We start from the raw sequence: 23,251 nt of genomic DNA, 5'->3' as shown, positions 1-23,251 counted from the left end.
GTCCCAGAACGTGACAGGCAGCCACAACCTTGGAAGGTTAACTCCTGTTGGTATATCCTCACTCGACTGCGGCGAACAACGCAGCAAGTTACATCGCTTGACTTTGCCTCTCAATGGCTCTCCTGCGCTTGTACGTGTACCCACGCCTGTGACCACTTCACAAGCAAGCAAGCAGACCATCAATCGACATCAGCAGTCACAATAGACACAGCTGGCCAATCCCCCTCCATGATAAAGCTGATCGGGCGCCACAGCCGTAACCGTTTCAGAAGCCCTTACAATTAACAAGCAAAACTTATTTATTGCACAGGTAGTTCAGACAACTGAGGGAGTCACTTACAGAAGCCCTCCATACCTGCTTCCTCCCCTCCCCCATCTATCCTCCTACATCTCCACCTCAATGCTATTCGCCGACACCAAGCACGCAGCATCAGCTACCATCAATGTCAGCGGGTGTAAGGATAAGGACAAAACTACCCGGATAACGTCAGCAAAATGGTGGACGCGTCGAAGGATTTTGCTGCTGCTCGCCCTGCCTCTCGGGATCGTTGTGTGTGTCTTAGTAATTGTCTTGCCCGTACTTAGGGCGAAGCGGATTATAGGTCCGAAAGTCCAACAGCCGGAAGAGCCTGGGCATCAGGGGATAAAGACGAGGGATGGTGTGAGTGTTTTGATATTTTAGTTGTCGTTTTATATATTTTACTTCTTCTGTTTATTCTATGTTATAATCTTTTATTTTGATTTTATTACCCCCCCCCCCCCCCCCCCCCCTTTTTTTTTTTTTTTTTTTTTCCTTTCACCCCCCTAATCAGATAATGGTTGGGTATTGATGAATACACTCGTCCTGAACCCGCTGACGTACGTTCCATTTCCAGTTATCAAGGCCGTGGTATCCATCTCCACCAGGTGGAACTGTTGAAAGTTGGGCAGAAAGCTATAGGAAAGCCCAGGAGTTAGTAAACAAAATGAGCTTACTTGAAAAAGTGAATATCACCACAGGTATTGGCTGGCAGATGGGACTCTGCGTTGGAAACACCGGTAGGTCAACACTTCTCTAGATTCCTCTAGATTCGCGACGTTACAATGCAGTATAATGGGGCAGAGTCGCCATATATTTTCCTTTTGGATTTCTTGCTCCAAATTCCTGTGCAGCACCTCTGAAGACATGCATGAATGATCAAATACTGAGTTGCTCAGGCCCAGCTACTTTGGTGGGCTTCCCATCGCTTTGTTTACAAGATGGGCCTCTAGGCGTTCGCTTTGCAGAAAATATCTCTGCGTTTCCTGCCGGCGTTACCGTTGCTGCAACATGGAATCGTGATTTAATGTATAGGAGGGGTTTTGCACATGGGAAAGAAGCGCGTCTCAAAGGGATCAATGTCCTTCTCGGTCCGGTTATGGGTCCTATCGGTGTCCTGCCTGCCGCGGGACGGAATTGGGAAGGGTTTGGCTCGGATCCTGTTCTCCAAGCCGTTGCAGCCGCAGAGACTATTCGCGGAATTCAGGACAATGGAGTAATAGCGACCGCAAAACACTACGTGCTCAATGAACAAGAGCATTTTCGCCAAGAAGGTGAATGGGGAATACCCATTGCGATGTCTTCGAATGTTGATGATCGGTCACTCCGAGAGGTTTATGTGTGGCCATTTGCCGAAAGCGTACGGGCTGGCGTCGCAAGTGTGATGTGTTCATATCAGATGGTGAATAATTCGTACGCTTGCCAAAACAGTTTGATTTTGAATGGCATTCTCAAGGATGAGCTTGGGTTTCAAGGCTTTGTCCAGTCGGACTGGTTGGCACAAAGGAGTGGAGTTGCCAGCGCACTTGCTGGTTTGGATGTCTCAATGCCAGGAGATGGCCTGGTTTGGGCGGACGGCAATCCCCTGTGGGGCCACCAGTTGACTCGAGCTGTCTTGAATGGATCTGTGCCAATAGATCGATTGAATGATATGACAGCGAGAGTAGTGGCTGCTTGGTACCAATTGAAACAAGACTCCTGGCCGAAACCGCCTCCGTACGGCAATGGAGGCCCGAACTTCTCGTCCTGGACCCGTGATAAAATTGGCCGATTGCACCAAGGCAGCCCCGGCGACAATACTGAAGGGATTGTGAACCGATATGTCGATGCGCAGGGCCAGGGAAACAGTTCTCATGGCTTACTTGCGCGTGAGATTGCAGTTGAAGGGATAATTTTGCTAAAGAACGACAACGGATTCCTCCCCCTTTCAAGAGACGGCCCTAATACACCAGATAAAAAGTCTCATGTGGGCATTTATGGAGAGGACGCAGGGGCTGGCAATGGACCAAACTTTTGCGACAACAGAGCCTGTAACCAAGGGACGCTGGGGTCGGGTTGGGGTAGTGGGGCTGTTGAGTTCCCATACCTAATATCGCCGTGGAAAGTTATAAGTAGAGCTTTCAATAACCAGACCACATATGTATATGGTTACTTGACCAATTATCAGATCCAGCCAGAAGATATGGATGATAAAGACTTGTGTCTTGTGTTCGCGAATGCAGACTCTGGGGAAGGGTTTGCAAGTTGGAATGACATTCGTGGTGATCGGAATCACCTTTATCTCCAAAAAGATTCAGACGACCTTGTCTTCCAGGTGGCGTCGGGTTGTGGTGGTGGAAATGGTAACACAGTAGTGATTATCCACTCTGTTGGGCCTGTGATCGTTGAGTCCTGGATCGATCTCTCAGGAGTTAAAGCAGTGCTTCTAGCGAATCTACCTGGACAAGAAAGCGGAAATGCGCTCAGTGACGTATTATTTGGTGATGTGGACGCAAGTGGGAGACTGCCATACACCATGGGCAAAAACATTTCCGACTACGGCCCTGAAGCTGGGGTTCTTTACCAATCCGATGATGAGATTCCGCAGAAGAATTTTTCTCATGGCCTGTATATCGACTACCGCTTCTTCGACGCGCATAACATAACGCCGCGATATGAGTTCGGCTATGGACTCTCATATACAACTTTCACTCTATCCAACCTAAATCTTACGACGTTGAAACCCAAATCTCTACTCCCATCGCCTCGCCCACAAGGAATATCTCCACCATCCTACAACACGACAATCCCCAAAGCTAAATCCGCCTTATTCCCAAAGGGATTCCGTATTCTAGCCAAATACATCTACCCATATTTATCATCTGTAAAGGATATTAAAAAGGAACCCCCATACAATTACCCGGAAGGATACTACCAAGCGCAACCCCCGTCACCCGCCGGAGGTGGTGAGGGGGGCAATCCATCCCTCTTCGAGCCCTTCGTCACAGTAAACGTCACCGTCAACAACACAGGTTCCCGTGTCGGGAAGGAAGTTGTGCAGGTCTACGTTTCGTTCCCCGAGCGTGTTTTCGATGTGCCTATACTCAACAATGGCAGCTACAACAGCACCCTCATGAGCTACCTCAACCAAACCCTCTCGATTGACAACAGCACCAAGCCAGTCGATTTCCCGCCCCGCGTGCTCCGCAATTTCGTCAAGGTAGAGCTACATCCTGGCCAAGCTGTGAACGTGAGCTTGTCGCTGACGCGCAAGGATCTGAGTTTCTGGAGTGTTGTGAACCAGAATTGGGTTATGCCCGTTACCGGAAGATTTAAGGTGTGGGTGGGGAGGAGTTCGAGGGATTTGCAGCTCATGGCGGAATATTGAAAAAAAAAAAAATAAAATAAAAAAAAAAAAAAAAAAAAAAAAAAGACAAAACGGCCTGGCTTAGTAGTTAATCCTTCTTGGACGCAATTATTTCCATATGTTTTTCCGCACGGTCGAGTGAATCGTTAAACCTAGTGATGCAAAATATACAACATACTTCTCATATATACACTAGCTAATTGACATTAAGTTAACGCAATTTGTAATCTCATAGATAAATCAATGCCTTGGCAGTTTGTTCGGTTTAGGTACAAGTACAGTACACTCCTCACAACATGGGAGGAAAAGAAACAAAATAAATAAATAAATAACAAATAAGGAAATACAATAATAATAAAAATGAAATTGAAGAGAATAGCAATGCAGAAGACGAGTTGCTTGGGAATATATATATATATATATATATGCAAAGAACATTGGTTCCCTTTTTCCTTTTCATTCTTCAAGTGGTCGGTTAGTTCGGTTCTTGGAAGGAATATAACCCCCCCCCCCCCCCCCTCCTCCCAACTTCCCCTTTCCATGTGTTTCTCAATGAATGGACCGGACCGAATTTATTCTACGTTTCCTCCTATCAATGCGTCCGGCGCGAGGGATGCCCAAAAACTTTTTTTACAACTTGGCAGCGCTGCCGGGGGCGGAGATTTCGTTGTAGAGTAGCCTATAAATAAGAGTTAGAAGGGGGAATGTGTCAAAAGCAACCAAGGCAAAAAATATATATTTATAAAATCAAATCAAAACAAGATAAAATAAAATCGCATCTCGAGACTTGAGGTGCGAAGAAGGGAAATATCCTGTAGCAAAAAAAAAAAAAAAAAAAAAAAAAAAAAAGGAAGAAAAGGGAAGTAAAAATTGGGAGCGGTGTAGAGGGTCAAGAGGCAAGGGGAACGTACGATGTCAAGAAATCAGCATAATCCTCGCCAGAAACTTGACCGGCAAAATAGCGAGCGGCAAGTTGAAACTTGTTGCCCTTGGGGCCCTTGTTTGCGAGCTCGTCGGCCTGCTCTTGCAGCAGCTTGAGTGCATAGCTCTTGTCGACTCGCTTGCCCTCCGCAGTGGTGACGTTGTGTCTGGCCCATTGCCAGAGCTGGCTGCGGCTTACTTCGGCAGTGGCGGCATCTTCCTGTTATTTTTTGAACCAGGTATAATCAGTGAAAGTGTCCTTCCCACCTTTTCTTCCAACATTTTGTTCTTTTTAATCTTTTTACATGTTATATGGTATGGTGAAGCTGGTGAGAGCTGGTAAGAGACAAACCATGAGATAGTTGATGGGGATACATCCGATTCCACGGAGCCAGCCCTCCATGTAGGACAATCCGATGTTCAAGTTCTTCCGGATGCCATCTTCAGTGATGCTGCCGGGGACGTTGGTATTCAAGAGGTCGTTGGCGGTGATGTGCACATCCTCCCTGCGGACGAACAGCTGGTTCGGGGTGGGCATGTATTGGTCGAAGACGTCTGTGGCAATCTTGGCCAATGCGGGATGGGCGACCCAGGTTCCGTCGTGGCCCGCACGCACCTCACGGAGCTTGTCGGCCCGCACGCTGGCCATGGCCGCGTCGTTGGCCTTGGGGTTGTCTTTGATGGGGATTTGAGCGGCCATACCACCCTGTTTTATTTAACCGTTAGGAGAGGTTCTATTGACTGCATAAAACGAGAGAAGCGAACCAGCGGCTTGTGATGTGGAGGAAGGGGTTTCAGAAATTACTTACCATAGCGTGAACGCCTCTCCGGTGGCAGGTCTTGATGAGGAGCTTGACGTAGGCATCCATGAATGGAACAGTCATGGTGACAGCTGAGCGGTCTGGGAGGACGAAATTGGGGTTCTGTCTGAACTTCTTGATAAAGGAGAAGATGTAATCCCATCGACCGCAGTTCAAGCCAGAGCTGTGGTCTCTGAGCTCGTAGATGATCTGTTCGGTTTTTGAGAGTCGATGTTAGCGACAGAGTTCGTGCAGAAGGGCCGTATTAGACGATTGAAAACCGATTGCAAGCCATAACAAGCCATCACAACACTCACCTCATCCATCTCAAAGGCAGCAGAGATAGTCTCAATCAAAACGGTAGCGCGGATAGTCCCGCGAGGCATGCCAATGTAATCCTGAGCAAGATTGAAAACATCATTCCACAAACGAGCCTCGAGGTGGGATTCCATCTTGGGGAGATAGAAGTAAGGCCCAGCACCTCGGCTGACCAACTCCTTTGCATTGTGGAAGAAATAGAGGCCGAAATCGAAAAGACTAGCGGACATGGGATCGCCATCGACGGTCATATGCTTCTCCTCAAGGTGCCAGCCTCTCGCGCGGGCAATGAGGGTGGGGAGCTTCCTGTCGGTGCGCAGCTTGTATTCCTTCCCGCCTTGCTTGAAATCAACCTGTCTGCGGATGGCATCGTACAGGTTAACCTGGCCATTGACCATGTTCTCCCAAGTGGGAGCACTTGAGTCTGGAAAATGAGAAACATTGTATTAGCCCGGTCTCAAACTTCCATTTCCGCCCCCCTCCTCGTGTGCGTCCCCTTCAACATCAGAGACAGTCGATTGTAACCATCACATTTCAGCCAAAATATCAGATTCAAAAGCCCATCCTTCCCCACTCCATAAACTAGAAGAATATACGAAAGGAAGAGAAGGAGGACAACCCACCCTCAAAATCAGCCATGTAAGTATACACATCCGAATTCAACGCATTAACCACCATTTTCCTGTCCGTTGGGCCGGTGATTTCCACCCGGCGGTCAACCAGGCCCGGCGCGGGCGGGGCTCCCTTCCACGCATCATTATCACGGATATGCTTGGTCTCTGGGAGGAAGTCTAAGAGAGTGCCCCGGTCGAGCTCTGCTTGACGGTCAATGCGTCGCTGGAGGAGAGCTTTTCTGGTTGGATTGAAAGTGCGTTGCAGCAGGGCGAGAAACGCGGTGGCTTCCTTGGTGAGGATCTTGCGGGTCTGGTCGTTCAGAGGGCCGAGGATGGCCACGTCCTTGAGGAGGGTGTCGACAGCTGCCATCGCGAAGTTTTTAATTGAATGTATGTATGTCTCTTGGTTAGCCGGCGAGTCTTATCAGGAGGGACAGAGAGTTATTCTCGCTGTATTTTCGGTTCCCCTCTCGTCCTTAGCAAGACATAAATATTATTTTCGCAAGCCTGCAGAACGTAACAACAAACAGCTATTATAATTCTAGGCTATTATGTTATGACTGCTGACTACCGTGATGGTTTATTTTTTTATTTAAAAATAATAATAATAATAATAATAATAATAATAATATAAAAACACACAAAAAAAAAAAAAAGGTAGTAAAATCATAAAGCCATCATCGCCCGACCTGGGCCGAAGATCTGGTATTTATTTACTTCGGGATACGTCGCGCCGCAAAGAGGCGAAAAAAAAAAAATAAAAAATAAAAAATAAAAAATACCCCACAGACAGGAGAACCGGGAAAGAGACCAGGCCACCTTGTTGTACTGTATGTACATACATCGACAGGTCGAATAGGAAAGGATCAAACTAATATCGACACAAACCCAGCTGGGCCCCCTATGATTCGGTCGAGAGAAAGACTGATGTTTCTCGCGGGGCAGAAAGTATGTGGCGATACCGAGCTAGCTCTGGGGCCCGGTCTGAAACTGTGATTGACGGCATCAGACATCAGATCGCCAACCCGACTGCCAGCCGTTCTCGGCCGAACTTACTCCGTACTTTGGATGGAATCCACCATCAGCGGGGTTGCTCCGGCATCACCCGGAACATGATTAGGTAATTATAGCGACCGTGTAACATCCGTATAAAGCAATAAAAAAGAAAAGGAGCGATGATGGTGGATGACCATAAAAGAAATGGAAGACAGGGAGACAAACAAACACCAGAGAGGAGCGAGAAGAGTGAAATGAAAAATGTTCTCCCTTGCAAAATTTCCTCAAGGCATGCGCACTGCCACACGCATTCGTTCCATAACTGACAACAGCAGACCCGCTTGTGATATTTAGAGTGATGAAGTCCGTGAACAAACTTCATGGCCCCGACTCTATCTACTGGGACCTTCATTCAATTCACAATACCGTCGAGCGTCAGATGCCAGATGTAGAGACGTTGGTCCACCGGCAAAACTCGAAAATTGAATGTACCCTAGGAGGCCCCAGAAGTACTACTCTCTGGATGAAATACGCTGCAGCAACAGGGCGCAACTCTCCCCCATAGACTGTGAAGGAAACATGCCTCTTGGTCTTCCTCTTGCTGCGAACCCTCGGCGCTATCTGCTGCAAGTGCTTGGCCCAGGAACTTCCCCGAGAAAATACATGTCTTCTTGGGACTGTACTCCGTACTCTTCCCGCTGTCTGGAATAATAGTGGATTCCACCCGCATGCTGTTCTGTTTCCACTTGATGAACATCAGTGCTAGCTCATGCATGGTAAGGAATTGTTTGGATGTGGTATTCTGAAGCCTGCCTCAAATCAAGCAACGGGAAGAATCGCTTTTTAGAGTGTATGAGGGGCCTCCATCATTGTCTGGGACTAACCTTACGGATCTCTGTTATTTATCTTACGTTTAATCTGTAGAGAGTAGTAATGTCATTTTTCACTCACACTTTAATTTGATATAGCGTGCTGGCATTCTAGTCTTTTTTCCTCTTAAATAGTTCGCCACATCAACAAATTCAGAGAGCACCATTCTAGGTGGAATTTCTAGCTCATTTTCTTCACTGGATTTTGACTATCAGGGATTCTGAACCATATTCTGATCCGATACTCTGTTCCTGGCTAAGGGCCCCAACTTGATTCTGGTATGATCGCCATAATCACTTCACGATTTCGAAGAAATTCCGGAAATCGTCATTGGGTAGTCAGCCCCAACCAGGCGGATTATCATAGCATAGGTCATTCAAGCTGTGAGCTTATCCCCATGTTTTTATAATTTGGCGGATGGGGAGTTACTACAGCTCGCTGATATCAATCTCGCCATGCTCATAATATTGAAAGCTAGCTAGCACCCGGGGAGCTTGCAGATGCTGAGGATTCCATTTTTGACGCTGATTCTAGGGAACCGCTGTGAGGTCAGGCGCGTTCACTACGTTGGCTCTCCTGAGATCGCATCGGCAAACTGAATTTCATTTTCAGCGAGATGGCTGAAGTTGACGTCAAGAAACTTGACCATGCAGTCCGGAGTACACGGCCAGGGAAGCGTAGTCCCAATCCCCGTATTGAGATACCGGAGCGCCAAAACTTCCGAGCGTTGGCGCATAACCTGACAGCCAAGCGTTAGGCTACAGCCCTTTAACTGGCACCAAATCTTTTGGGTATATAAACTCCCAGCGCCCGGTGGAGGACATTTTATTTCTTATGAATTTATAGTCTTCTTTCTCTTTACTGGACCTCCATTTGACTAAAACCTATACATACAAACAGAAGTGAATGAATGAATTGTTACAATGATTCAAAACAATACAATAAACAACAAACTCAGCCTGTTGCATCCTGTCACACCCTGTCATCCATACCTTCGTTGGTACCAATACACATACGCTATTGTCTTCAGCTGAACAAACTTTCAGTCTCAAGCATAGAAGATGGGCCAGGGAGAATGGGGGAGATTTTTTTGTCTCCCTCACATGCTCAGCAAAACCCTCAGAGCATTATGCTCTGCCGCAGCACCGAATGTCTTATATGCCTGCGTACAATCCTTAAATTTGAAGCCTATGTGAAGCAGCTTATACATCAGTGTGAAAGCCTCTCTCTTACAGACAGGGCACGATGAAGCGCAAATTAAGCAGGAAAATTGTGAGGTCAGGGCCCACTTACGGTGCGTTATGAGCTTGGCGGTATCCAATTTGCCCGCTGTGAAAAGCTTCAACAGCATTGGAGTGGTGACCGCGTCCACGAGTCGTGTGGAGATACCTACTCGAGGCAGAATAACATGGCTGAGCAATCGCCCACATGGGGACCTCAAGTGATGGGTAATGGGCGGGGTGTATACTCACAGATGTTCCGATTCCACAACTTGTCCATATACAACTCCACCTTCGTCCCATGCACGCCCACATTGGCAATAGAACCGCCAGGGGCAACAAGACTCTGGCAAAACTGAAAGGTGTGAGGAGTACCCACCGCCTCAACAACACAATCAAACCCCTCTCCATTCGTCATCTTCAACAGCTTGTCCATCGCCTCCTCGGAGTTCCGACTATTAACCGTCGCATGCGCCCCTAGTTGCTTCGCCATCGACAGCCTCCCATCATCCAAATCCACTATCACAAGCAACGACGGCGAATACAGCAGTGATGTCATCATGACAGACATCCCCACCGCGCCGGCTCCGATGATCACCACCGTGCTGCCTGGCGAAACTTTCCCATCCAGCGTCCCACACTCCAATCCCGTCGGGAGCGCATCGGACAGCATGACCGCGGCCGTCAAGTCGACCGTGGCGGGCAGCTTGTACAGCGATGATGACGCATGCGGGATGCGCACGAACTCCGCCTGCGTGCCGTCGATATGGTTGCCCAGCACCCACCCGCCCGAGACGCAATGCGAGGGCATCCCCTTCCGGCAAAAGCCACAAACGCTGCAGGCCGAAATGCACGAGATGAGCACGGTGTCGCCCGGCACGAGGCCCTGGACGCTCGAGCCGACTTCGTGGATCACGCCGACGCCTTCATGGCCTAGCACACGGCCTGGCGTGGCGGACTGCACGTGGCCCTTGATAATGTGCAGATCCGTGCCGCAGATAGTGGTGTACTTGAGTTTGACGATTGCATCCGTCGCGGACTGGATGCTTGGCTGCGGGCGCTCTTCGATGTTTTACTACTCCTTCGCTTTTATAGACGAGAGCCTTCATACTGGCGTGGCGTGTGGTTGTGAAAGCTGGATGCCGGAAAAGGGGGAACGGGGATAGAGATGGCTGTGTAGCTGTCTGCTTCTGGTGTGGGGTTAGGCGGAGGGAGGAACAAGAGGGAGCAAGCAATCCGTTATACAAATGGCGTTTCGGTAACCCTGCGGATGTCGTATACTTTCTAATCCCGAGTCTTGCAGTCATTGTCGTCAATGGCGTTTTCGTTTGCGTGGGTGTGGAGTAGAGGCATGACATAAAGCCTGGATATCTACTTACGTCAGGGGCAGGAGGTACAAACACCAAAACCTGCAGAATTGGAAGAACAGGGTAATCTATATATATTAAGTAACGCTGGGTTAGGGAGACTTTTTTTCCCTCTTTTTTGATTGTCAATGAACCAATAACCGACAGGAAAAGGGGGTTGTGGGGTTTTCGCAGTTAACTCCCGTACCATCCCCAAGCCGAGTGTGCCATGATTTTATAACTTGACACTCCAGAAATTGATCTCTTTTCCCCCATATACCCAGGTTAGCCTTTCGACAGACCTGGGGGAAAGTTGTGTGTATCCACGGATCACCTGCAACATGTCTTCGAGATGGTGATATCATGAATGTCCCTCCGTTTGAAAATTTTGAACGCTCCTTTAAAATAAGGTACCGGTAATCTTGCTGAAGGGAATAACTATTTTACATTTTTCATCATAATCTTGGTCCCGTCAATGAACATATGAATCACTTTGTATTACTATATTCACATGTCGTAAAGCGCTGAGGACTCGGCGTTTTATATTCATCGTGGAGAAGAATACTTCTCAATCTTATGGAGCATGGCCAGCCTGTAATCTGTACCGTAGGGTTAGTTATGGTTACGGTGCAATTTGTACTTGTACCGCACATACATCATAGAAATGAAGTCTAGATCCATCGCTCCACTGAAAGCTCACAGCCTTCTCGCCACCCTGATATAGTTAGTGATGTCATAGCCAATGTTTCCTGCCGGCACAACGCCGATTCTATCCACGGCTCTGACAACGTGGTTGTCATTAAAGGATAAAACCGTCTGTTATCATATTTTTCCTAAGGCCATATGCGGTCAGAGACTATAACATATAACAGCCTTCCAGCCAGTTGCTCATTGTATATTGTATGTATATGTACTAATGTCATCATAATAAATTGTGGTTGCCCTCCTCATCCAGTGTTAGGGTTAACCTCAAAGAGCTGCATACATGCTCCCTCAGCAACAAAGCAACAGTCCTGATGCAGGGCTCAAACTCTGCAGCATATGAGATGTAGAGATTGTTATCACCAACGACCAACTGGAGCTGGACAGTATTCCTGCCGAAGAAACTTTCAACGTGCGTTGAAATACGAAATCCTTCATCTCATCATGATTTCAGTTGAAAATCTCCATTAGGTTTATCATCGCGATGTCGGGGCCCGGTTCACAAATGACAAGATCCTAGCCAAAGAGCTCCCTTTATAAATATATGAAATGAAATGCTACCCGAACACCCCCTGCCACTGAATTGCCCCGTGGATCCCGAATATCTGCCTACTGACGGCAAAGTAATCACAGTGCTGGCCATGCAGATGGGAAGAGCCCTTCTTTTGCACGACTATTCCCACGTCTCCAAGGCTTGCCGATCTGTAACACCCGCTGAAGCCGAAGCAATGAGGCTGGCATCGAAACATACATCTGCTCTCCTACCCAAAAATTAGCTACCCCCCCTTCGGTGACACGAGCGGTGACATAGGAATAGCGATTGTTCCACGTTCCTCTCTTGACAAACACTAGAAGAACTTAGATGATATGATATCGTCAGACTTGGGATTTGGTCTCCATGATATGACAGGTTCCGCAGAAACCAGGGCAAAAACATCCTTTCCAATGTGCCGTTGAGGCTTCGCCAACATTTAAAATAACTTGATTCAAGTCAAATACTTTGTGATGAAGGAACGGTCTTTTTGGTCTTGGATCCCCTCACCAAGTTCATTGTACTGGTGATGCATCTCACTGCCTCTCATTTTCACAATGGAACTGTATTTTCTCTTCATCTTTTTTTTCTGCAATGAACATTATTGATTGCCTAGTTTGATCCGTTGTGCATCCCACTCAATTGAACTCTTGTGCACTTCGCTCAACTTCTAAAGTGAGAGGATCACAGGTGAGTCTAAACTATCCAACAGCCTATGTTATGGACAGTTTTAGTGGACTGCACATCCTCCTTGAATTTCACTGGGATATAACAGTGTTTGAAAATACTTGTTTCACAAGGAAGGGCTCATGACCTGATTGGCGCTCAATGATGATTGCAAGAGCTGGGCATGGAAACGCCAGAACACTCTTGAAGAAAGCATGCAGATGTTGATAATGATATTCACTATCAAATGTGTTCGTGATCCCTACGTGATACAATAGTGTCATCTTGTTGCTTGAATTCTGCAATATGTCTCAGGAGTTGAAGATAAGTGGTTGAATGTGGTGGTTGAATGTGTCGTAGTGCAGAGCCTTATCAGGAGATATCTGAATCCCCTCTGCACCATGTATGGCTTGATGGAATATGGGGATATTGAGGATGTGAGGTTTTCCATTTCAGATGAATGCTGTTACCAGCGTTGTTTAGCCCAGATGGGACACACATTGCCCAGGGTTGATTCCTTTTCCATCGAATGCATCATCAGCCAATGCCAGGGCAAGGAAATGGGAAATAGGGCAAAAAGTGAGCACTCATCAGGAGTGGTAATCTCCGTGGTTTCTGGCCTGCGCAGAGGTATATAGGCGATAAACAACTTGAGCAGTCAATTCTGGTATTGTATCTCGTGCATGAGACGCTGTATCTAAACACTAAGCTTTTCCACACTCACTACCAGTTTGTAATCGATTGACAGATTTAAATCTTACTCATCGGTCAGGGGGTTCAGGATGAACTGAATGTGAGAATTAGAAAAGAGGAGACTGATTTTGGGGGATGGGTGTAGTATTTTAGAAGGGGCTGTCCATTTCCCCAAAACCATGTTCAACCATTCTTTAACCGCAGTTCAACTGATAAACAACGAATTGGTTAAGATTAGTTAAGGATAAGGCTCTGAGAGGTAAAATGACCCTACAAATTGCAGCGCCGGAGCTACAAGGTCTGATCATCTCTCATACAACCCAGCGGGATTCAAAGGTGACCGCTTGTGTATGGCCAGGGAAGCTGAAAAGTCGGGGAAGGTTCAGGTTTGAAGCAAGTTCTCGTTTCCACTCCCATGTTATTAAAAATGAATTGAGTTTATAGTCACATCTCGCCCCATGGAGTCTTGAGCAAGACCAAAGAAACCCAAGAAAAATACACTGCTCTTCCTCCATTCCAGAAGCGTCCCCTGTCTGAGCTCCTTACAGCCGCCGGCCCTTTTTTTAAGTCCAAAGAATCAATCCGTATCGTGGATTCATTTTCAAACCAACCCTTTCCCCTCTCCCCTCCATACTCTATCATCATATTATATGGATCCCTAGCGTTTAATGTTTCTTAATCAATTCTTCCACCTTTCCCTCAGCTTTGATCACAGCAGCCCTGGCCGGGCCTGTTGCTTCGTGGGTCATATCCTTCAGCGCATCCTTGGTGGACCCGTCGACAGTTCGTCTATGTAGGAAAATGCGAGTCACTTGCGTGAATCCCACGCATCCAACAAAGAAGTTGACCGCGGCCAGACTATATGAAAAGTTGGGAAATCAGCAACTCGATTTTATTATATATAAAGCGTGTCGAACGAGCGAGCGAGGTACGAAATCGCGCAGCAAAAAAAGGCAAGGACTGAAATATCTATATATATGTATCAATCGACGAATATAGCAGGACGTACAGGACATTTCTCGGCTTAATGATGAGACACCATCTGGTCCAGATTGCGCCGGTGGCCATCAAAGCGGCGTTTTGAGTCAGGGAGAGCTTGTCGGCGGGACGGGCGAGATCAGAAAGACCGGCCAAGACGAGGACCCACTGCAAACATAAATCAGCATGCTGACTCTTCGAACCTGCGGTGATGTCACATAACGGATGCCGCATAGGTATATCTTGGTCCAGCTCAAGCGGGCAGTACACATTTTGCGACAAAATAGGACAGATTTCAGCGAAAATGATATCATACCTTCATGATCGGGGCCCTGCAGCATCGATGTACCAAATTTAGCGGCAATTCATCCATCATGGAACCCTAGTTTGGATAACATACCAGAAATGCACCGTCTTCAGGCCGACGGGACTGTTCCATGATCGCTGCAAGAAACTCTGTTGGGGAGCGGTGGACGAGCCTGCCTCAGTGCTTTGGAATCGCCGGGATCTCAACCCTTGTCTGCGGAGAGGGGTCGATAGGTTTTGGAAAGCAGCTCTGTAGGTCTGGAAGAATTGGAAACCAACTCTTGAGGACGACATGCCGAGCGGAGATATATGTGCGGGTGTGTGTGTACGTATAACGTGAATGTATGGCGGAAAAGGGAGGGAGCGGAAACAGCTACTAGAGCCAGACACGATATAGGTCTAATGAAAAAAGAGAGGAGATAAAAGGGCAGGAATACAATGAGATAATAAATATGTCCCCAGGAAAATAGATCCCTCTCAACCCACAGCCTGGTCTCTGTTCCAATGCTGAGCTGGTCTTATTCCTGCAGTTAATGCTTCAGTCATAGTCTGGACCTTGATTGTCCTTTGAAAATCGGTCTATATCACGTGATTGTAGGTAATAGCTGTGCTATGAGCAAATCATATTTGACCATCAACAATCCAGAACTCACTTCGCCCTTGAAACCTGTCCAGCGACGGCTTAATTGAGCTCTAAATCCCGACGTTAACCTACAAAACGACGTGTGGGAAGTATTCTTCCTCCTGCAGATACTCCGTCGAGTCGACTGGCCCGTGATGTCTTCCAGATACGCCTTCAACAAGAGCTTGAAGGAGCTGCGGTTTCTCTTCTGCAACTCCTCTCCCCATAGCGATGCGACGAGGTATAGCTTACCCTCTCCTGTTTGTCGACTATATTGCTATTAGTTTTCCCTCCTAAAGATTTTGAATTGGCCGCTGATTGGTTTTTGGATTGGATGCGTGAATACAGGGCGTTCCTAAAGCGAGCATACCCAACGATGAAGAAGAACAACCCATTCATACCCATCATGATGCGGGAGGCATTGGATACCGAACCAAGAGTGTTTGCGAGATATGGTATGTCTATATGGAGTTTTTTTGGGTTAAGGGTAGTGATTTGTTTCGTTCCGTAAGCGGTATACGTTAACTAACTGTTGTGGTTGTTCGCAGAAATGGGAAGGGAGAAACAAGAGCCTCTCATAGGTATGGATAACTTCACCACCACAATTCGAATGGGACGGACACTAACCTTGGGGACAAAAAAACAGGCTTAACGGATAAGGAAATTGAAGAAAAGGTTACAGCTTTGGTGAAGGGCTCAACAATATAGCCCACCTACTATAAATCACCTTTCCCTGGGCGCATTTTCTGTACATATATATCTACACACACGACCAAATAGAAAAATGGCTTCTTCTACATTCAAGAAAGATATTATATTTCTAGTATCCAACGTTCAAAAGGCATACTATACTTCTCTCTCTGAGAACACGAAACCAGCTGGGAGTGACTGGGAGTTGCCGGAAAAGGGTTACTCCCCATCTCCTACTCCACAAACATAAGCAATTAGGTGAAGAACCAAAACCAGAAACAGAATACATTGTCCCGCAATTTCAAACTCATCTCACTCCGCGCCAATCTCCCCAAACCTAAACTGCGCCCAACTCATGCTCCCTTCCTTCAAAGTCCACAGCCGCTTCCCCACATCGTCCCCTGCAGCTCCTGCACCCACATGGATAGGCAGCAAATGGTCAAACGTGGGACGAGCCTGCCGTGCATCCCCGCGCTTCAGCAGATCAGCCAATGCCTTCTCCCTCTGGGCTGGTGGCGTCGTGACAGCGTCCCTCAGCGCTTCGTCAAAACTGGCCGTGTACGGCATTGGCGTCGAGTCCCCAAACGTAAACCGGAGGTCCCGCAGGTTGTGGACTGCCATTCCAGAAACGATGATCTGGATGTTCTCCTCGCGGAGTTTGGCGATGGCTTGGCCCAGGCGGTAGTGCTGGATCGGGTCTTCGGTTTTGAAGAGGGAGACTTGGACGATGGGCACGTTCAGGGGGTTGTGGTCCGGGTCGAATGCTAATAGGTGACAATAAACAGTTCACTCATCATCCGCTAAGGTCTTCACAAAGGAAGGCCGCTAGAAGGCGAGAGAAAGGAGTTAAACATTGAAGACCTACCACACTTAAAACTAGCCCAAACACCATGATCAAGCCCTCTCTTCACCCCCTCCGCTTTCATCCCCGCTCCCCTAATAGCGTCGATTACCTTCTGCGCAACCTGCCTACTCCCAACATTCGGAAACTTCTCCTCATAATAATGGCTAGGGAATCCGTAGAAGCTATGTATAATTTTCCGCCTTAGCTCAGGACAAGCAGAGATGCATTTCTCCTTTCGCAACCACCTCCTTTTTCCCTCGCCATTAAGAGAGTGAAATGTTTTGCCCAACGAATCAGGCATAGAGCAACTCTCAGGCTGCAGGAAAGAGGTCGGCGAAAGGGAAACAGGAGAATGAAAAAAATCGTACTCATATATCAGCTCCGTGATCTCAGCATTGTTCACTTCAACAGTATCTCGCGACGCTTGCCAATGGGCGGAGAAAACAACCACGGCACGAGGCTTCACCTTGGTGGTGATTTCGCGCCCAATTTCCTGCAGCTTGCGATAGGCGGGATGGTTCTGGTCATACATAATATCTGGCTGTTAAAGCCAACATTAGTTATGGATAGGTCACTTATATAGTTCCATATATATGATCCACCGAAAACTCAACAATGCTAATGACAAGCAACTCATTATGCACCGTTCAAAACACCACGATCCCGCGCTACACGCCTTTCAAGCTAAGGACAGGCCGATTCCATACAGCAAAAGGTTTTAAAAAAAAAAAAAAAAAAAAAAAAAAAAAAAAAAAAGATATAGATGTATATGTATAGATGTAAAAATAAAAAAGTAAAACAAACCCACCCCTCCATGACTTAGAAAATAAACTGGCGTCCTGGCCGATGGCGCCATTGCGACCTCAGCGCTCACTCCCGTGCTCGTGCTCGCTACGATCTTCTTCCCCCTCCTTCAACAGAATAGCCCCTCGTGTGCAGAAGCGTGATATCAAAGGGTGCCGCAGGATTCAGTAACGTTGTCCGCACAGTTGCTGTCAGAATGATGAGAGTCGAGGATGGCAGGGCGATGTACGATATCAAGATTCCTAGGAAAAGAGGAAGGAGGAAGAGTGTTAGGTTATTGATGCTGCGTTGGTGGAGGACAGTGGTGGTGGTGGTGGTGGTGGTGGTGGTGCTGCTGCTCTGACTTTTGCTATGATTATAGTCACGGCTTGTTGGAGCGGGAGGTTGGGCATTAGGAATAGGCAATGTTGAAATCATATACCCCACGCCTATAATTTGTGCTGTATTTATTGATCTTCCAGCCCTTGCTCCAGAAGTTGATGTTACACAAATGAGGGTCGGCTCTCTGGTGACCACGGTCAGATGCGAGCATAGAAGAGTCTCTCATTTATATGTGCAGTTATGTTCTGAAGGGATGTTGGGACCCGCTGTGATTATGAATCTTTCCCTTGCCTTGCTGTAACTATTCAACAACTATGTTTAATCCCCGTCTCGGCATACTACGAGCCTACGCTGCAATTCCGCATTCGCGCCACATCATGGCTGGCCGTGGTATTGGCAAAGTAAGGTGCAGACATAAGATGAATATATACGCTAGTTCGTTGAGAGGCGTGGTTAGAGTTTATAATTAGGTGGGATATGTAAGTCGCTACCTTCCGTCGAAAAGGGGGAAGAAGAAAGATAAAAAAGGAAGAGAACTAAAAGGGAAACTGAAAAAGGAGAAGATTTCCATGTTGATATGACTGTCGTGAATAAAAAACCTTGATGCGTCCCGGTTACCTATACCACAATTTCGTACGTCCACGAAATACACGCATGCCATATCCCTAATTTCCCTAGTTCAAAAATTCTATATCCAGTTTATCATGTCATGAAGCATACGTGGTGGGAAGTTGATCCCAATAATGGGTAAAGGAATATTACAAGAAGATCAACAAGAAAGGGGAAGGGTGAATTTAAAAGGTTTGAAATCAAATCTGAAAAAGCGAACATGCGAATGGGTAGAAGGGGGAAAGGTAAAGATATATCATCATTATTATGTAGGTCTGATAGGGGGTTGTCAAAATACGAAGGGGAAGAAGAATACGAACAGGGTAGGAGAGAAAATAAAGACAAAAAAGATAAAAATATCAAGAAGTTCAGGTGGGGGCTCAGGGAGGATACAGTATCTCCCCCCCTACCCCCGCGAATGTGAGTCCGGGAGAAACGAAATAATCATTGGACACATTCGTGCAAATTCAGAACAGAAAAGAGTTTGGCTGTTCATGGATGTTTCACATGACGATACAGTCACCTTGATTCTGATTGTTGACTGCGGACCGCGAAACTCGGGTTTTCTGCATTTTGGCACCACCGCGCTTCAGATCCTCCAGACGTTCGCGGGCTTTCATGAAGTTTTGGGCTAGCAAAAACAGATTGAGACGTCAGAATACGGGGAGTGGAAATATATATCAAATACGTCCAGCCAAACGACAAAGAGTATAAATATGATGAGAGATGAAAGAGGGATCCGGAGGATAATAAAGCAAAATAGAACTTACATGACGCTTTCCAGTACCACCTCTTGGCATCTTCCAAGTTGGCTGTAACTCCGATACCAACTTCAGTGAAATACCCCATTGCATACTCTGCCTTTGCCAATCCAGCTAGTGCGGCCTTGCGTGCCCACAAATATGCCTCCGTATCGCTCTGCTGCAAAATCCCTTCGGCCCCAGTAAGGTACCAACCGGAAAGTGAGAGCTCAGCCTGGTGCTCGCCTTGCGCAGCCGCCTGCGAGTACCACATGATGCTCGTGCGTGGATCGACTGGACATCCAAGCAGGCCATGCTCATACGCAATACCGAGGCGGTATTGCGAAAACTTGTACCCCAGCTCCGCGGCTTGTTCTAAAAGTTCTAGGGAATACGCTTCGTCCTGGATGATAGCGTCAATTCCATTCGGGTTCTCGTACAACAACGCCAGCTCGTGGAGCGCATGTGGATTACTCTCATCCGCACGTTCAGCGGCTCGTTTCAGCCAGGACACCCCTTCCCGAGGGTTCTTCTGCTGTCCTAATAGGCCCTTCAGGAGAATCATGCCCATCTTATACATCGCAGGGGTATCGCCCAATGCCGCGGCGCGCCTATACCATTGTACAGCCTTCATTGGATCCCGCTTTGTGCCTCCTCCACCTTCATAGCCCATCTCACAACAAACCGCTAATCTATAGGCTGATTCTGGATGACCGGCCTTCGCAGCAGATTGGTACAGCGAGAAAGCTTCGCGTTGATCAACTTCTAGACCGAGTTGGCCTTCGCCATAGCAATCTGCCAGGTAAAACATTGCAGGCGGATAGCCTGCGCTCACAAGTTTCTTGGCTATTTTGTGCGCATCAAAAATATACCGTTCCCGGTTCTTGTTTTTAGTTCTTAAATCAGCCCTTCCGTTGTCATCCACCAAAACTACAGATGCTTCAACGAGCTTCTTAGCAAGGAAAAGTTGAGCTTTGTGATCCGAAGGGTTATTTTTAGCCGTTTGTTGGATACGATTAAGCTCCTCGAATGTAAGGGGTTCCGAGGTCGGCCTATCACGCGATTGAGGGGGTGGTGGGGCTCGTCCTTGGCCGGATTGGCCTTGTGGTGGCATTGGGGGAGGATTATCGTATTGCCGAATTGGGGGAGGTTTTACCCCTTGTTCGAGACCAAGGCGGAATGGAGCTGGATGACGAGGAAGCATATCCGGATTTTGAGATGGGTTATCTGCCAGAGAAACGCCGCCGGGTTGATTCTGGTACGCAGTTTGATCACCAGGATACTGCATATGCGCACCTTGACCTGGGGGACTGTATCGCTTGGGTGGCGGTCGAGAACCATATCCACCTATCCCACCTCCCGAATCTCCATGATATGCAGGTCCGGCTGCCATACCTCCAGTTGGTTGGCGATGGGAATAAGCACCAGCCGAAGGTGGGCCATACTCATCAACCCGCCGTTGCTGGTCGTATGCTGCCCCTGGAGAGGGAGGAAGATCAAACTGGAACCCGGCGTTCTCAAATTGATTTGCCGGTGCATGACTTGCGTCGCTTGAAGCCGGTGCTCCAGGACGATAAGCAGTGTAACCGTTGCCAGTATTAGAAGTCGACAAGCCGTTAACCCCCGGCTTATCAACGGGCACAATGTTATCATCGGGAGCATCTGACATTGCACTGAAATTTGGCATATCCGACTCTCGTGGGCCATTGGCTCCGAGGTAAGCATCAAGGAAGTCATCCGGCAGATCTTTGCCATTGTCCACTGAGTCGCCCTCCGAATAAGGTACGATATTGGGGTTCTGATCTCCAGCCGTCACTGGAGCTGGCATAGGCGGTTCCTGCCATGGCTGCTGGCCTGGGTACTGCGGTCCAGCCGAATTTTGGCTCAGAGGCATCGTCGCACTCCTTTTTGGTCCCATCGGAGGTTCAACGTCCGTTTGGTGTGGCATATTTTTACCGCCAGGTGCACCGCCCCAAGGCGGCATCTCATCGGGTCTTTGTCGAGGTGGGCGGTTGGAGTTTGAAGTATGCGGTCTTTGTTCAGGAGGGCGCATAGTGGAGTCATTTAGATCCAAGGCACCCATTCGCTTGTCGAATTCGTCTGAACTCATCCGCCTCCTTGGAAATGCAGGAAAAGGATTATCAAATGGGGTTCCTCCCGCATGTGTAGGGGACAATGGTGGCGCATCGTTAGCTGCGTAAACTTGTCAGTATTAAAAAGCGCCCGGAACAGTTGTCGTTGCGTTTCAACTTACGATGCCTTGGTCTATTCTGGAGTGGGGGAGGTCGAGGGAATGATTTATCAAAATTTGGCGGCAGCTGTCCTGGTGGCGGTCCTGGCGGTGGTCCGTTCATAGGACGACGCTCACCATATCCATGCCGATCAGGCGGCGGGCCTCCACGCCCTCGGTTCGGAGGAAGATATGGATCATGGAATCCACGACCTCGTTGTCCGCCACCGCCTCCATAACCCCCACGCTCATCGTGGTATTGTCTACGGTTGTCATAGTTTGGATTCCGTGGCCCAGGCCCATAACCCCCTCGTCCCCGACTCTGATATCCATAATTCTGAGGTGGGGGTGGTCTGTCGTTGTATTGTCTGTGAGGAGGGACTCCCCTCTGCGGATATGCCATTGCGAGCTATTCCTTCAGCTTGTGCAGCTTCCAAGCCTTCGAGCTTCTACTTTCGTTGGGTGTTGGAAACTTGGGAGAAGTTGAAGGATGTAACGAATAACAACACCTGGAAGACTAAAATTAGCCACTGATTGATTACTTCGAAAAGATGATAGTAGTATGCACGGGTCTGGGCTAAATTCGTACCACGAATGAAGCTAGTGACGGGAGGTAAATGCTTTAGGTGTGAAAGGTGTTTCACCAAATTCGAAACAGAAGGACGTATTTGAAGAGTGACAAATGACCCTTAATCGCGAGGGCAGGGACTTAGATCTACCCAGAATTAACTATAGGCCATGTGTACTATCAAGATAAGAACTGGTGCGCATCGGAAGATGTGAAATGCAATCACGAAAGGAGGCTGCCCACCAGCAAAGCCAACATTGGTGGGTGTCGGCACAAAAGAAGCGCGCAGCAGAGAACGCGCCTGATAAGGTATCAGAAGAGAGAAACGAATGACAAGCTGTGCAACTGGGTGTTGTATGCCGCTGGCAGCACGAGGGGGGTTTTTGGCCGTAGCGCAATGCAAGGGCAGCCAATCACCAGTACTGACAAAGGTCTGCTCTGCTCAATGCAATGATGGCAGCACCAGATGAGGAATCCCCAGTAGCAGCCACGCAGGAGAGGATCGATGGAGGCGACAGAAGCGGAAAGCCGAAATGGCTAGTCGCGGAGGCAGTAATTGAAGATTTGAAGTCGATATACCCGTGGACCCCCCCCTTGCAGAAAACGTGACTGTGGTAAGTTATTTATTACCAGATACCACACGAACCAAAAATACGTTGATGCTGCAATACACTCTGCGGGCTAGGGCGGCGGGCCAGTATCCTGGATACTATATTACATTTACGTGGCCCAGCTGGTCAGATCTACTGTCGCATCTCTTAATTGTCCTCACCCAGCTGGGGCAGAGGATGAATTCTCCATCATGCGCTCAATTGGGTGGAGCTCCCATGTTTCCAAGGTCTTCTTCCCGCCTGGGGCCCAGTCCCTCGAAATAAATTGACTTCTTGTCTGGGTCCTACGGCGTAAAGCTTCTCCAAGTCCCCAAGTGCTGATGTGGGATGCCAGGTTTGTCCATCCATAGCGTCGACAAGGAATATTTCTCATCATCAGCCGTCCAAGTTTTTCTACCCAATACCGACTCGGCGACTTAAATCTGTGTTGAACGACATGGGTAGGAATCATAGTGGTAAGACAGATCTTCCCTCGCTTCGTTAAACCCTTTCTTATTCTTGCATTCTACAAAATGACATTACGAGTGCTTCGGTCAAAATAGTGTCACCACACACAATCACCTGTTTAAAAGCTGCAAAAGCTGTCCCATATTTTCTCCATCTCTA

General features: G+C 47.9%; 7 protein-coding genes across 7 annotated transcripts; 2 read left to right on the top strand and 5 right to left on the bottom strand.

The window, feature by feature from the left end:
* Window positions 1–400: 400 nt before the first annotated feature.
* Window positions 401–3,665, top strand: HCAG_05085 (hypothetical protein; the record flags this gene model as incomplete). The annotated part of the gene is made up of 3 exons (XM_001539568.1): window positions 401–661; window positions 876–1,038; window positions 1,198–3,665. 3 exons carry the CDS (start codon window positions 401–403, stop codon window positions 3,663–3,665), a joined length of 2,892 nt encoding a protein of 963 aa, XP_001539618.1.
* A 609-nt stretch (window positions 3,666–4,274) lies between these two features.
* HCAG_05084 (hypothetical protein) lies at window positions 4,275–6,667 on the bottom strand (the record flags this gene model as incomplete). The annotated part of the gene is made up of 6 exons (XM_001539567.1): window positions 4,275–4,323; window positions 4,556–4,785; window positions 4,918–5,271; window positions 5,375–5,575; window positions 5,683–6,107; window positions 6,307–6,667. 6 exons carry the CDS (start codon window positions 6,665–6,667, stop codon window positions 4,275–4,277), a joined length of 1,620 nt encoding a protein of 539 aa, XP_001539617.1.
* A 2,595-nt stretch (window positions 6,668–9,262) lies between these two features.
* HCAG_05083 (hypothetical protein) lies at window positions 9,263–11,072 on the bottom strand (the record flags this gene model as incomplete). Its single annotated transcript, XM_001539566.1, has 6 exons — window positions 9,263–9,351; window positions 9,457–9,552; window positions 9,636–10,443; window positions 10,763–10,818; window positions 10,938–10,993; window positions 11,032–11,072. 6 exons carry the CDS (start codon window positions 11,070–11,072, stop codon window positions 9,263–9,265), a joined length of 1,146 nt encoding a protein of 381 aa, XP_001539616.1.
* A 2,915-nt stretch (window positions 11,073–13,987) lies between these two features.
* On the bottom strand, window positions 13,988–14,622 carry HCAG_05082 (predicted protein; the record flags this gene model as incomplete). Its single annotated transcript, XM_001539565.1, has 3 exons — window positions 13,988–14,180; window positions 14,332–14,468; window positions 14,617–14,622. 3 exons carry the CDS (start codon window positions 14,620–14,622, stop codon window positions 13,988–13,990), a joined length of 336 nt encoding a protein of 111 aa, XP_001539615.1.
* A 761-nt stretch (window positions 14,623–15,383) lies between these two features.
* HCAG_05081 (predicted protein) lies at window positions 15,384–15,936 on the top strand (the record flags this gene model as incomplete). The annotated part of the gene is made up of 4 exons (XM_001539564.1): window positions 15,384–15,469; window positions 15,577–15,683; window positions 15,777–15,809; window positions 15,875–15,936. 4 exons carry the CDS (start codon window positions 15,384–15,386, stop codon window positions 15,934–15,936), a joined length of 288 nt encoding a protein of 95 aa, XP_001539614.1.
* Window positions 15,937–16,230: 294 nt separating this feature from the next.
* HCAG_05080 (conserved hypothetical protein) lies at window positions 16,231–17,618 on the bottom strand (the record flags this gene model as incomplete). Its single annotated transcript, XM_001539563.1, has 3 exons — window positions 16,231–16,682; window positions 16,784–17,303; window positions 17,571–17,618. 3 exons carry the CDS (start codon window positions 17,616–17,618, stop codon window positions 16,231–16,233), a joined length of 1,020 nt encoding a protein of 339 aa, XP_001539613.1.
* A 1,381-nt stretch (window positions 17,619–18,999) lies between these two features.
* Window positions 19,000–21,718, bottom strand: HCAG_05079 (conserved hypothetical protein; the record flags this gene model as incomplete). The annotated part of the gene is made up of 4 exons (XM_001539562.1): window positions 19,000–19,127; window positions 19,267–21,429; window positions 21,491–21,506; window positions 21,605–21,718. The coding sequence occupies 4 exons, from the start codon at window positions 21,716–21,718 to the stop codon at window positions 19,000–19,002; spliced, it is 2,421 nt and encodes an 806-aa protein (XP_001539612.1).
* Window positions 21,719–23,251: the final 1,533 nt, after the last annotated feature.

This window comes from Histoplasma capsulatum, genomic scaffold (assembly GCF_000149585.1).
Source record: "Histoplasma capsulatum NAm1 scaffold_5 genomic scaffold, whole genome shotgun sequence".
Classification (NCBI taxonomy): Eukaryota; Fungi; Ascomycota; class Eurotiomycetes; order Onygenales; family Ajellomycetaceae; genus Histoplasma; species Histoplasma mississippiense.
Note: the sequence above shows the minus strand (reverse complement) of the source record. Positions and strands in the feature narration are given on the sequence as shown.